At 41.3% G+C, this 14,264-nt stretch overlaps 1 protein-coding gene across 1 annotated transcript in view; it reads right to left on the bottom strand.

Moving 5' to 3' along the window:
- Positions 1-702: 702 nt before the first annotated feature.
- DHRSX (dehydrogenase/reductase X-linked) overlaps positions 703-14,264 on the bottom strand; it is a 174,152-nt gene continuing 160,590 nt past the window's right edge. Inside the window, exon 8 of the mRNA XM_054383057.1 lies at positions 703-1,099. Within this exon, the coding sequence (XP_054239032.1) occupies positions 902-1,099 (198 nt within the window). The 3' untranslated portion in view covers positions 703-901. The remainder of the gene's footprint in view (positions 1,100-14,264) is intronic.

Here is a 14,264-nt window from a genome sequence, read left to right on the forward strand (position 1 = left end):
AATGTGGAAGAAGTAGAGTGGCATGGTTTGTTGTCTCCCCTAAAGCACAAACTCCAGTTTTGAAATTCGTATCAGCTAGGCTCAAAACCAATGAAAGGAGATGATTCTTTGTGCAACAGGAAGTAGCTAAGTGAATCTTGTTGCCAAAGAAGTTGTGCACGTAAGTTTACACGAATTCAGGAGAAAAGGGGACAAGTACTCCTATCCCACTACCGAGACAACAGGCCAACTTCATCCTCTGCCAAAATCAGTGCCATCGTTATTTTGTTTGATCCCTTCCTCGTTCTTATGGCTCATCTTTAAAGGACAGCTGAACCCAAACCAAAACCAACTGAATTCAGCATCCTGTCTTCATATTTTTTTGACTCTGACCTTCAGTTAATACTTCTGGATAAAAGCTGACATACGAAACTAACGTTATGATAGAAACAACACAGTGATCATGAATGTCTGCATTAGAACAAGCTAACATTCATTATTAAGTGTTTTAAAGACTAAAGAACCTTAAGGAGAAAAATCTGCAACTAAAAAGTAAATTATACTTAAGTTCAACATGTCAAAAACACAACCAAATAAAGGGTTTTGTGGGGTTTTTCTTTCGTTGTTGCTGAACAAAAAATGAAAACTCAACTCTGCACAAGGTTAAAGATTGTATTTTAATCACAGACTGAAACATCATGATTTACAAAACTGATGGTTAGATTTAAAACCAACCACTACATCCTCCTGTGGGAACATAGCCCCCACACCCTAGCAGATTAGGGGTTCAAGTGAAGAACAGAGGGGTTCATGTTTGCCTTTGGGACTGAACAAAGATTTCCAAGATGATGACTGATGCTGCAAGAATTTACCTAAGATGTTTGTCAGTGTATTTCATTTACCCATCTGGAAGTGGCTTCTTCTAGGGAACTCTGATAGATTTATCAGTGATCCCAACCATCTTGCAGCTTTCTGTCCAGAGCCTTCTCTGCAGCTCTTCATCATATGCTATGTCAGCTGATTTTGTCCTTTCCTCATTGTAAAGGTAGCAGCCACCAGCTCCTTCCATCTCAGGCGATACTGCTGCATAGATGGTTGTAGAGGCTCCTTCCTCTGGAGTCTGCAGAAACAACAACAATAAAAATTCAGGCGTGGCAGGTACCATAAATTTGCATCACACTTTTGGTCCTTATGCAAACCTCAGGCTGGTAACATTAAAAATGCCACCAATTATATTGTCAGAGTGCAATCCACAACAGTGCTATTTTGAGATAGTTTCAAGCCACAGAATAAATATATGGAAAATTCTCGTCCATTTTTTCATCCAGTTAGATGAAACATCCAAAATAACTGATTTAGTTTTCATAGTTAGAGAGAATAAAATCAAAATGGAACACTAATATTAAAATTCCAGTTTAATTATTCAGGAAAGGGTCTGTACTCTGCCTTAAGAAGGTGAAGACCATGATGTGTGTGCAATGTGTTCACTCTAATAAAAATATGACACAAGCAAAGGATCAAAGAAACCAAAAGAGCAGTTCAGTCCAAGCAGGCAGGTAAACCAGGGTATTACATTTTACACAGTGCATAGTCATAAAGATCTATAATGTCTGACATACCATTAGTATTAAATGAAAATTAATAAGTTAATAGCTTAGAGTGATAACTCCATCTCAAGGATAAGCAAAATATTTCCATTTTGCACTTAGAAGAGTAACACAGCTATCCCTGAAGTACTTCCATATTTAGAACACAGCACTTGATATGTTTTATCAGCCCATCCGAAGAAGGGTTCAACTAAGTTCATGAATGGTCTGGAGCACAAATCACGTGAGGAGCAGCTGAGGGAAGACCTTACCGCTCTCTACAGCTACCTGAAAGGAAGGTGTGGTGAGGTGGGGGTTACTCTCTTCTCCCAGGTAACAAGCAACATGATCAGAGGAAACAGCCTCAAGTTGTGCCAGGGGAGGTTTAGATTGGACGTTAGGAAAAATTTCTTCACTGAAAGAGTGGTTAAACATTGGAACAGGCTTCCCAGGGAAGTGGTGGAATCACTGTCTGTGGAAGTGATCAATAAATGTGTAGCTGTGGCACTTAGGGACACAGTTTAGTAGTGGACTTGGCAGTGTTAGGCTAATTGAGGTCTTTTCCAAACTTTATGATTCTATAATTACAACCAAGGCCTGCCAGAGACTAATGTATCATTTTACAATCCTTGCAGTCATTCTCCGAGTCATTAACAGCACCAATGCTACTCATAGCTTTGTGGCATCTGATAGGACATCTTTTCCTGAAGAATTCACTTGACAAATGAGACAGTACTGAAAAGGTTATTCAGTGCCTTATTAAAAAAATAAAAATCAAAATAATTCTGAGCTTTTTGTGGCAGGGTTCTTATATTTTAAAAAGAAACAACTATGTTTTCTCACTGCGGAATAAATGCAATATAACTTATTAGAAATAATTAATTAATCTGATGCATCTGGCATTTGGTCTTACTAACAGAGTTAGAGCCAAGTCACACAATTACCACAAGACAAGCTTACCCAAACCATGACCTCTCCAGTTGCCACCCAGGCCAAGTACCCTCAGTATCTGTGAGGGAAGCACATTCCCTGCCAGGTCACAGACACATTTCCCAAAACATGAAGTGCTGAAGAAGAAATGTGCCCTGTCAAGGTACTTTCATCCACAGAGCTCCAATGGTTCAAATGTAAATGCTTCACATCAAGCCCTTGGTCAAAACTGTTTAAGCTGAAGGAAGAACTACTGCTGCCAACAGGATGCACAGAGCCTGAATATCACCATACTTTCCTTCAATGGGCATCAATAGCCAGCTTTCACTGTCAGTTACTACACAATGACAGCATATCTTGCTCCAAACACCACTGAACAAAAGAAGATGATAGCTCAGCCATCTACTGGGCTGTTCCATCAGCACATTATCAGTCACTGCATCAAAAAAAAAGTCAGATCCAAGAAATTGCTGGAATATTTTTTATTTTTTAAGAAGATGACTGCATTGTAAGATATGATCTAGAAACTCTTACAAAATGCTTGTTTACCTTAGTTTAGTACTCTACTCCTTTATCCTTCTTTATCTTATGGAAAATGGTGCTATTCACATCCAGTAGATTTTGTAAACAATATAAAGCTATGTGCATACATAACTCTTTGCAGGATCAGCATGACATTAAAAAGGTGAAGTCCACATGCTCACATATTGGCTGCTCTCTGTATTGGTTTATGCTGACTGGCCCCACTAGGAGGGGTGAGGGATGGGGGATGAGGGAACAGGGTGACATACCACTGCACCCACCACCCCCCCAATTAGCACAGAGCAAGCTGGATTGTCTATTCTACGCTATGTTGACTCCACGCTTACTGTAGGACAGGAAAGGGATTGGCCAGGGTTTATGGGACTTCTAACATATTCTACAGTTTGTAAACATTCCTGTTCTGGGGGATTTTAAGTGCGTTTCTTGCCCAGTTTCTGGGCTGGGTTTCAGCCCTTTTGTTCCAGTTTTGGATTCTCAGGGTTCGCAGACAGGGGATTCTGTTAGTTGGTATTTTTTTCTTTCCTATTTTCTTTTGTGTAATCTGATATCCCTGAAATAAAGTAGCAAATTGTCATCATCTCAACTAAAAACTCTGCCTCCCAGGCCCTTTTTCCCCTGTCAGTGAGGCAGGGGAGGAGAGAGTGGGCTGTGTTACCCCAGGAGAGTCCATATTTGGCACCCAACGTGGGGCACGAATCCATGACCCTGAGATTAAGAGTCTCATGCTCTAACAACAGCTTTGATCCAATATAAATACCTTAACAATGTAAAGTGGCAGAACAATGATGAATACAAGCATTCGTATTTCATACAACTTATTTGGAATTACAGAAAGAAACCAAAGTGCTATTTAATGTACTGTTGTGCTTTGCACTAAAGAATGAAGTGACCCAGACAAACCATTACTTCATGTGATGGTTTACTGCACATTATGTTCCAGAGTTCAATGGCTATCCAGTACAAATGCCAGTGTTGGTAATTCCCAAATCCTAACGACAACAGCTCAAAAATAAAATGCTTTAAAAAATTGTCTGTTGTCAGAATTTGTGTGATTATGTTCTTATGTGCAGCACTCTCTACAGGCTCAGAGACTGGTCTGTATGGATCTTCTTACAGCATCAGACATACCATGGGCTTTTGCTGATTCAATGGGAAGGATGTCCCAGGATATGCAGAACTTATCAAGATTTTTCATTTTTGATGATATGTCAGGTAAGTACCCAAGCAGAGAGGTTCTATATCAATATGGTTGTCAAACACTGGAATAGGCTTCCTACAGAGGTGGTCGATGCCCCAAGTCTGTCCGTGTTTAAGAGGCATTTGGATAATGCCCTTAACAGCATACTTTAACTTTTAGTCAGACCTGAACTGATCACACAGCTGGACTAGATGAGCATTGGCATTGTAGGTCCCTTCCAACTGAAATTATTCTGCTCTATTCAAAACAATATGTTAAATAAAGGCTATGTACAAGTTGAAAGTCAGTTGGTGGTTTCATTCATGAAGACCTAGCAGACCTTTACCAAACCATTTTATACAGCAAATTGTTTCCTATTCTTTAATACAAAGAAAATACTGAGCAGGCTCAGACAATAATAAATGTGCTTACATGGCCACACCGTGACCAGTCTATAAGCACAGTGACATTGTCACCACTCATTAAGATCAGCTCATGTAATTTTTCACCAGATTTAATTAGTTTTTCATCTAGTCCACCGTGTCTAATATGCTGAGTAGAAGGCTCTGTGCAAAATCCCTATTTAGTTTCTATCACCTGTTGCTAAAAGTTATTATCTAAACACATAAGAGAAAAAAATGCTATAATATACTAAGCAATTAGTGTATAATAATTTAAGTTAAAGGAAAACAATTTTTCCAGTTCAATGGGGAGCAGAGTCGTATGTGTAGGATTAATTAATTGTCTTATTCCATCTTCTGAGTGCTTACTTAATGCTGAAAGCTTTAATGTTCCCTTACTTGAGGATCTCCTCATTGTTTTGGCAGGCTTTCTGTTTTAATGAAAGTAAAACCAGAACCTTACACTAGGAGTACTCCGACCTTCCAGCTGACAGAATAATGTACTTGCTTTGAGATGCTGGAAAAAAAGGACATACTGCAACTCTAGCTCCAGAACATGCTGATACCTAATGAGAAAACACTGTACATCCACCCCCACACACACCCATTAAGGCTCTTTCCAAAAGTGCTGGGTCTGTTGGATCTCCGGTAACCCAATTTGCTTCTTTTAGTGAGCGGCCCAAAACTGAACACAGTATTAGAGGTGTGGCCTCACCAGTGCTGAGTACAGGGACACAACCACTTCCGAATTCCTGCTGGCCACACTGTTCCTGATACAGACCAGAATGCTCTTCAGCTTCTTGGCCACCTGAGAACACTGATGGCTCATGTTCAGCGAACTGTCAAACAGGACACCCAGGTCCTTTTCTGCTGCTTTCCAGCTACTCAGCCCCAAGTCTGTAGTGTTCCATGGGGTTGTTGTTACCCCATGGGGTTGCTGTACAGTACCCAGCACTTGGCCTTGTTAAATCTCATACAATTGACCTCAGCCCACCAATCCAGCCTGTCCAGATCCCTTTGCAGAGGCTTTCTACTTTCAAGCAGATCAACACTCCCAAACCAATTTGCTGTCATCTGGTAACTTACTGAGGGGTCATTGAATCCCACATTGAATCCAGATCAATGATAATGATATTAAAGAGAACTGCTCCAGCACTGAACCTTGGGGGACACCACCAGTGACTGGCCACCAAATGGATTTAGCTCCATTCACCACCAATCTTTTGGCCTGGACATCCAAGCTATGAGCAGCCAGTTTCTCTAAGAGAATGCTGGGAGAGACAGTGTCAAAGGCTTTACTAACGTCCAGGTAAACATGATGCTTTTCTCTCATCCATTTCATGAACCCATGCTGACTGGGTCAAATCACCTGGTTGCCCTGCACATGATGCATAATGGCACTCAAGATTATCTGCTCCATGACCTTCCCTGGCACCAAGGTCAGACTCACAGGTCTGTAGTCCTCCTTACTGCTCTTCTTGGAGATGAGCATCACATCTGCCAAACTCCAGTCAGTTGCGACCTCCCCAGTTAGCCAGGACTGCATGGAAAGTGGCTTGGTGAGCACTTCCTCCAGCTCCCTCAGTAGCCTTGGGTGCAAGCCATCTGGCCCCACAGACGTATGTCTAAGTGATGCAGCAGGTCACTAACCATCGCCTCTTGAACTGCAGGGGCTTCATTCTGCTCTCCATCCCTATCTTCCAGCTCAGGGGACTGAGTATCCAGTGAACACCTGGTCTTCTTACTGAAGACTGAGGCAAAGAAGGTATTGAGTGCCTCAGTCTCTTCCTCATCCTTCATCACTATGTTCTCCCCTGCATCCAGCAAAGGACGAGGATTGGCCTTAGTCCTCCTTTTGTTTCTAATATATTTGTAGAAGCATTTCCTGTTCTCTTTAACATCTGAAGCCAGATTAATTTCCAGTTGGGCTTTGGCCCTTCTAATCTTCTCCATGCATAGCTTCACAACAACTTTGTAGTCTTTCTGAGCTGGCTGGACTTGTCCTAAGAGGAATTCTTATAAACTGCACAATGCTGCTTCTTTCTTCAGTTACCAACTTATTTGTACTGGATGTTTTTAAATTGGATTTTTGTTTACAAATTATTGCATTATTAGTATCCAGGCAACTGTAATTAATACCTTTGCCATACCCATGTAACTGATTTCTGCTTAACTTTTTCCTAATGAAATCCTGCATCTACAATTCCTTTTGCTTGTTACAGTATTGATCATGTCTTTTGCTTTTACTTTGTTTTGCCATTACCTATTTTTCTGCAGTATCCCTTCTACAGTAAATAAAGACCTGATTTAAATGACATATCTTTATATTATTCATTACAGAGGTAGGCTGTGGAAGAAGGAAAGGAAAGATAGCAAGTAACCAGTTTATGTAAGCAAAATGAAGTCTGTATATACAGAATTACGTTACCTGGGCACTACCTGATCCCAAAGAAATATATTGAGTTTTACAGAAGCTCTGATATTTCCTTTTTTAAATATTCATCAATAATAAGTCATCGACATAGCATAATTTTCCCTAAGTATGAAATGGTATATTCTGCTCTGTGAAAACTGGGACATATACTGAAATGATTTGTATTTTAATATTGTTTTTTTAAGGCTTGTGTCAGGGGTTAACCCCACTGCTTTCCCTCACCACCCCCCCCACCCCTCCACCCCCCTTTTTTCCCCCACTGGCAAGAGAGTGAAAAAAGGCAAGCGGAGAGCTTTAGTTGAGTTACACAAAATGATTTACAACTGTACTGCAGAGATATCAGATTACACCAAAAGAGAGAGAGGAAAGGAAAAACAAAAAGGAAAATACCCAGCTGAGATTCATACAGCACAACCATACCGCACAAAAACGAAACCGGAAAAGGAGCGAGCTCAGCCCCCACCCCCACTGACTACAACAGCATCTCACAAGTGTTACAAATTTCAGCCAGCATTGCTGAGAATAGTGTAGGGATATGTATGATGAGGCTCAAACCACTACAGCCTGTCAGTTGACTCATTTTGATTAACGCATTTTTAGGTGCCACATAATCTTGTCAATACTAGGCACTAATGCTCACAAAATGTGTTAGATGACAACAGTCAGTCCCTACAGCCGTATCACCATAGGACATCAGATCCATTTCATTTGCCTACAACAGGAGCAACAGCTTAACTGGAAATTGTGTCTGCATCAGTTACACATGATGGCTTCATGGTGATTTACTTGTTCATCGACGTACTCATCCAGTTCCACCTTCACCTGAATTCATAGCCCAGAGTTGTGGGAAAACAGCTTGGTACTTCCATTGGAAATAATAGAAAATTGAACAAAACCCCCCAAACTAATAAGCTCATGTAATTCCTCCTCAGCAACTCATTTATTTTCCCTGTATTGTTTTCAGTAACTATCAGCAAATTGTCAGGACCCTGATATGTGTCTTAAACAGTGTGATGAACAGTTTGAATGGAAGGCATTCATTATACTGCAAATTGTATTAGATGGCAGTGTTGACCATAAGATTGAAAAAGCACTAATGATACAAGACATCATATCAGAGTAGTGCTTACTCTGGAATAGCTTCTCCTTACTTTTGTTAATCAGCTGATTGTATTGGGTTTGTATTTTATGACTTCAGGATGCTGCCATCGTGAGAGATGGTAGGAGAGAAGGTTGGGCAAAGAAGACATACACCAGGAAGCAGCTGGCAAACTCATTATGAGGGACACCAATGAGGGGTGACAAACAAGCAGATGTGTGCACAGGACTTCCTGGCAAGCTGGTAAATGGATTAATGCCAATGAAGAATATGTTAATAGTCTTTTATCTATACCATTTGTGATGCAGAATACATTAAGTATAGGTGGAATGGCAGTATTAAGTAGATTGCTGTAGGAACACTCAACACTGGTTTTATAGTGGTGATCCTACCTCAGGAGCTCACATGCACGTTTTAGTTCATATTGGAAATTTGCTTATGGGCTGATGAGGTAAAGGACCTTTCAGGGTTTTTTTTTTATTTTGGCAGAGGGATTCAGAGTGTTTTCTCTGTGCTTTTTTAATGGTTGAGTTTTCATCAGGCTGTTCCTGGCTCAGGTAACAAGAATTCATGTCTCCAGGCTCCTGCCAGGAAGACACAGCAAGCACTGGCTATCTTCTAGGCCTAGGTACTTAGACGCTTTTGCTAGCATTCCTTTACTTTTCTCAATGTTAGTTATTCTAGTAATGTTTTCCAATTATTGGTATATTACTGACTTATTTCTGGACTGAAAAACTCTGTATATACACAGTTTCCTGCCTTTTCTGTCTTCAGGAAAGACAGCAGTCATCTGGGATCTTTGAACAGCACCATGCATATGCATAGTGGGACTTAGCAACAAGAATGAGAACATTAAATTACTTTTATTTGGTAGAGCAAAGTCTTTCACCTTGTTGCTGGCAGTTAATGCAGGGGTGACACCCATGACACCCTTAATTGACTGCTTGACTCTCAAGAACAAAGGCAAACATCAAGCCACCTCAACACAGAAATGTTAGATAACTGTCAGAAATGGAGTAGGCTGGAATTTCATTCCCCATTAATATTAAAGCAAACAAACTTGTGAGAAACAAATTACATATGTTTCCGAGAGCACCATTTTAAAAACCAGGTTACTTATGAGAGCAAGACTCCAACCTGAAATAACAGCAGCTGCTCTAGCATCACAGCCTCCTGGTGAAGAGAAGGGCTATGTGCTTGCAGTGCTTGTTGTGTAACTTCTGTCTAGACCTCCTAACATGATCGTTGCTTTAACAATTTCAGTCAAAGAGTGATCTGTTGAGACACTGAGTATGAAAAGAAAGGTTAGAAAAGAAACCATGATGCAAGCATAAGGACATGTTCATCAACTTTTGATCAATAAGCTGTAACAGCTGACTGTAAGTCCTGATGAGATCATTGAGCAGGACCAACAGTCAGATCTCTAGGAAGCCAAAGATGCAAGAAAGGTCTGTCAGTACAGCTTTTCAGACATATCTCCATTCACTCAGAAGCCCTGGTTTCCATCTGTGTTCTCTCTCCTCCTATTCTTTCCTATGTCGCTCACTATTATTCTCTTTCTACCCAGTTTCTGCCTTGATTATAACCAGAGAGAGATAGAGATGTTTTATTGAATATACAGTTCTCCCTAGAGACCCAGTCAGCACCATCAAATTAATTTCTCTTCAATCCTCAACTCACAGCAAAGAGAATTATTTAATAAATTCACTCCATAATAAAATTCTTTCAAATTTCATCTTCAAAAGAGACAGCAGCTACAAACGGAAATGGCTGAGTTAAAATGTAAAGACTTTCTCTTGACAATCTTGTGGCTACAGAGAAATGATTTCTGAATCAAAGATATGAATATATAATAAAAGATGAAAATTAATCAATTAAGCTCACAAGGCAATTTTCAAACTGAAAAAAACCAACAACCAACAAAATGTTGAAGGAAAGGAACTTTTAGAATATGAATAATTCATGCCTATTTTGGGAAAAGGAGAGGCTTTTCCCTAAGGACTCTAGCATAAGATGCTGTGAAGAACAGAAACAGAGACAGCTAGAAAAAAGACATAGAGGATATCAAATCCTGAATCTCTCCTTCCCTTTCTACTGAACCCAAATTTTATTTCAAAACAATTCAGGTACATAGAGAGCCTAGGAACCCATACCTCATCTTCACATCATCCCCTTTATAGGTGGCTGTGAAGCCTGAAGACAAAGTAGACCATGGAAGAAAGGAACTATCCTCAAAAGATTGCCAGGGTCAGCCTGTTGCTCAGGGAGTCCAAGGAGCAGGCAGGCACCCAGGCCTGAATTTTCTATTAATCTTTTGAGGATGTCAATGGTGAATGGTTTCACTTTGTTTTGTGCCAGAGCAATGCCTTCTGACAAGTATGTTTTTGCTGGAAAATCAGCAAGCAGCTCTAATCTCAAGCCTTGGGAAGGTTCTTCTGTCACACTCAGAACATGAGGAAAGGTTTACTGAGGACAATGGCCATGGCTCTGAACTCTCCTCTCCCAAAGCAGTTGCTTCAGACTAAGCAGGCTGTCATGGGTCATCTCAAATAGCACCAGATGTCTACATTGTCAGGCAGCTGAACAAAGCCCCTGTTGGCTGGCCAGCTTTCGGGGCCACACTGAAGAGGTATCTATTGACCTCAAATAACAGCTTCAGCGGTGAACTCACTTGCTGATATCATGAAAATAATTATTTCAAACTGAATTTCTTTCATTTGAAATGCAATATAACCTCAGTGATTTGGGCAGCAGTATTTGTGGATCCATGCTGGATTTTCTAAGACGTTGAAATGAAGGACTAGAAAAGTGGTGTTTAAGCAATTTTCAAAATGGAAACAAGTACAGAATCACAGAATCACTAAGGTTGGAAAAGACCTTAAGGATCATCAAGTCTAACCTGTCACCCTTGACCTCACGACCACCAAACCATGTCACCAAGTGCCACGTCCAATCCCCTCTTGAACACCTCCAGGTGGTGACTCCACCACCTCCCCGGACAGCACATTTCAACGTCTAACAATTCTCTCTGTGAAGAACTTTCTCCTCACCTTGAGCCTAAACCTCCCCTGGCGCAGCTTGAGACTGTGTCCTCTAGTTCTGGTGCTGGTTGCCTGGGAGAAGAGACCAACCCCCTCCTGGCTACAACCTCCCTTACCCAACTTTTCATAACCAAATTTGAGCACAGACTTGAAACTTTGGGTCAAAGTCATTAATCACAGAATCACAGAATCAATAAGGCTGGAGAAGACCTCAAGGATCATCAAAGTCCAACCTGTCACCCAAGACCTCATGACCACTAATCATAACCAAGTCCTTTGTTCATTTTGTCAGGTGGAAGATTACTTTGCCTGAAGGTTGATCCCCACGCTCACTTTTGCAGCACACAGTGATGTCTTCAAAGCCAGAACCGAGATATCATTGCAGCCACTCAAATTACATTACACTTGTTACCTCACTCAGCTCAGTAACAGTATGCAAAATTTGACAGATAGAAGCCTGATGCCCCAGACATTGCATAAACATCCAGTCAGAGACAGTCACATGCTGGAAGAACATCCAGTCTCTAGGAAATGAGGCAGGCAATAACAGGACAGAGCTGAGAGAGCACATGTACTTCACAAAATGCCAGAGCCTCTACTGGGTGTGTGGGACTCTGGATACCAGGTGGTGTCCTGCAGCTACCTATTGCTGAGGATGGCTGGCTTAAATCACTCAGAATTGTCCAAGATATTTTCACACAATCTGGGATTTTCTGTGACACGTCTATTCACAGACAGGCAAAGTAATTTACTGAAGCAAATGTGCACATTCTCTTGAGAGAATGAAAGAATGAAAGAATGAACCTCCTAAATTTTAATCCTTATGCCTTGCACATGAGGCTGTTACTCCTTTTCTCTGTTTGCAAAGGAAAATACATGTTATCTGTTTACTAATAGCTCTATGGGCATAACTATAGTATCATGTGAGCAATCCAATATAGTCTTCTTCATTCTGGGATGCAGACTGCTCTATCATTAAGTAAGAATACTTAATCATGACTTAATATTCACGGTTATTATTTTTCTTAACTATACATGCCTTAATTCTACTAAGTTTTGAACTATGGCTATCTGAGAAATATGAGTAAGATCATAACACTACTCATTCCTCCAACAAAGCTCTTAGAGAAGCAACATCTTTGATAGGTAGTGGCTGGAACATTTGCATTATTTAATAATATATGCCAATTTTTTCAGATGAAAATAAAATTTTAATATGATTCAAGATGTGAATGGATCAAAATTAAAGAGGACTTAAAACCACAGGCAACTATGAAACCTTTAGAAGTTATATTCTCTAATGCATTAGCTTATACCGGTTTGTGGGCAATCTTTAGTTTGCTGAATTCTTTCAAATGATGCCAGATTTTAGCAATCAAATGAAACAACACAGAAAAACACATGGAAGAGTTTACATTCAAAATGGTAGCTGCATTTTCACCAGCCCCACAGAGTATGAGAAATGGGAAGTGATGAACAGGACATTCCTGAGTACCTATACTGCTGAACAACAAATTTTATTACCTTCATGCTCACATAAAGTAAAACGTCTTTGCCAGCTTGTGCTAAAAACACAAGACTTCAGGCATAAGACATATGCCCACTTCTGACTTGAAGCATCCTGCCATCATCTTGACTCTTTTAACTGTTTAACACTTGACAAGTCACAGGATCACAGGATGTTAGGGGTTGGAAAGGGACATTTGGAGGTCTTCGAGTCCAACCCCCTGCCAGAGCAGGACCATAGAATCTAGTACAGGTCGCACAGGAATGCATCCAGATGGGTCTTGAAAGTCTCCAGGGAAGGAGACTCCACAACTTCTCTGGGGAGCCTGTTCCAGTGCTCTGTGACCCTCACAGTAAAGTTCTTCCTCATGCTGAGGTGAAACCTCCTGTACTGTAGTTCACATCCATTTCCCCTTGTCCTATCACAGGGTGCAACAGAGAAGAGGCTGTCCCTTCCTTCCTGACACGCAGCCTTCATCTATTTATATACACTTATTAGATCCCCTCTCAGTCTTCTCCTCTCTAGATTCATGTCTCTTGCCTCTCAGCCTCTCCTCATAGGGCACGTGCTTCAGTCCCTTAATCACCCTTGTAGCCCTCTGTTGGACTCTCTCAAGTAGATCCCTTTCCCTCTTGAACTGGGGAGCCATATTCCAGGTGGGGCCTCACCAGGGCAGAGTAGAGGGGAAGGAGACCTCCCTCAATCTTCTGGACACACTCCTCTTAATGCACCCCAGGGTCCCATTGGCCTTCTTGGTCACAAGGGCACATTGCTGTCAATGGATAACTTCTTGGATAACCAGGACCCCCAGGTCCTCCTCCACAGGGCTGCTCTCTAGCAGATCACCTCCTAACCTGTACTGGTGCACTTTATTATTCCTTTCAAGATGCAGGACTCTGCACTTATCCTTGCTGAACCTCATTTGGTTCTTCTGTGCCCAGCTCTCCAGTCTGTTCAAGTCTTGCTGAATGGCCACACAGCCTTCAGGTGTATCAGCCAAGCCTCCCAGTTTGGTATCATCAGCAAACTTGCTGAGCAGACACTTTGTCTGTCTATCCCCTCATCAATGTCATTGATGAAGATGTTGAACAGGACCAGACCCAGCACTGATCCCTGGGGCCTCTATTAGTTGCAACTCTTCAGACGGATTTGGCACCATTGATCACTACTCTTTGCACTCTATTGTGCAACCAGTGCCTAATCCACCTCAATGTCTGTTCTTCCATTCCACACTTCCTGAGCTGGCTCACAAGGATGTTATGGGAGACAGTGTCAAAAGCCTTACTAAGGTCAAGGAAGCCTACATCCACTGGTTTCCCTGCATCTACCCATTCAGTTGCAACATCATAAAAAGCTATCAGGTTAGTCAAGCATGATTTCTTCTTGGTAAATCCATGATGACTACTCCTGATCATCTTCTTCTCTTCCATGTGCCTAGAGATGACCTCCAGAACGAGCCACTCCATCATTTTTCCAGGGATGGAGGTGAGGCTCACAGGTCTGTAGTTTCCTGGAACCTCTTTCTTGCCTTTTTTGAAGTCACTTTGCTCACATAACTTGTTTTCCC

The sequence above is a fragment of the Indicator indicator genome, chromosome 1, assembly GCF_027791375.1.
Source record: "Indicator indicator isolate 239-I01 chromosome 1, UM_Iind_1.1, whole genome shotgun sequence".
NCBI lineage: Eukaryota > Metazoa > Chordata > Aves > Piciformes > Indicatoridae > Indicator > Indicator indicator.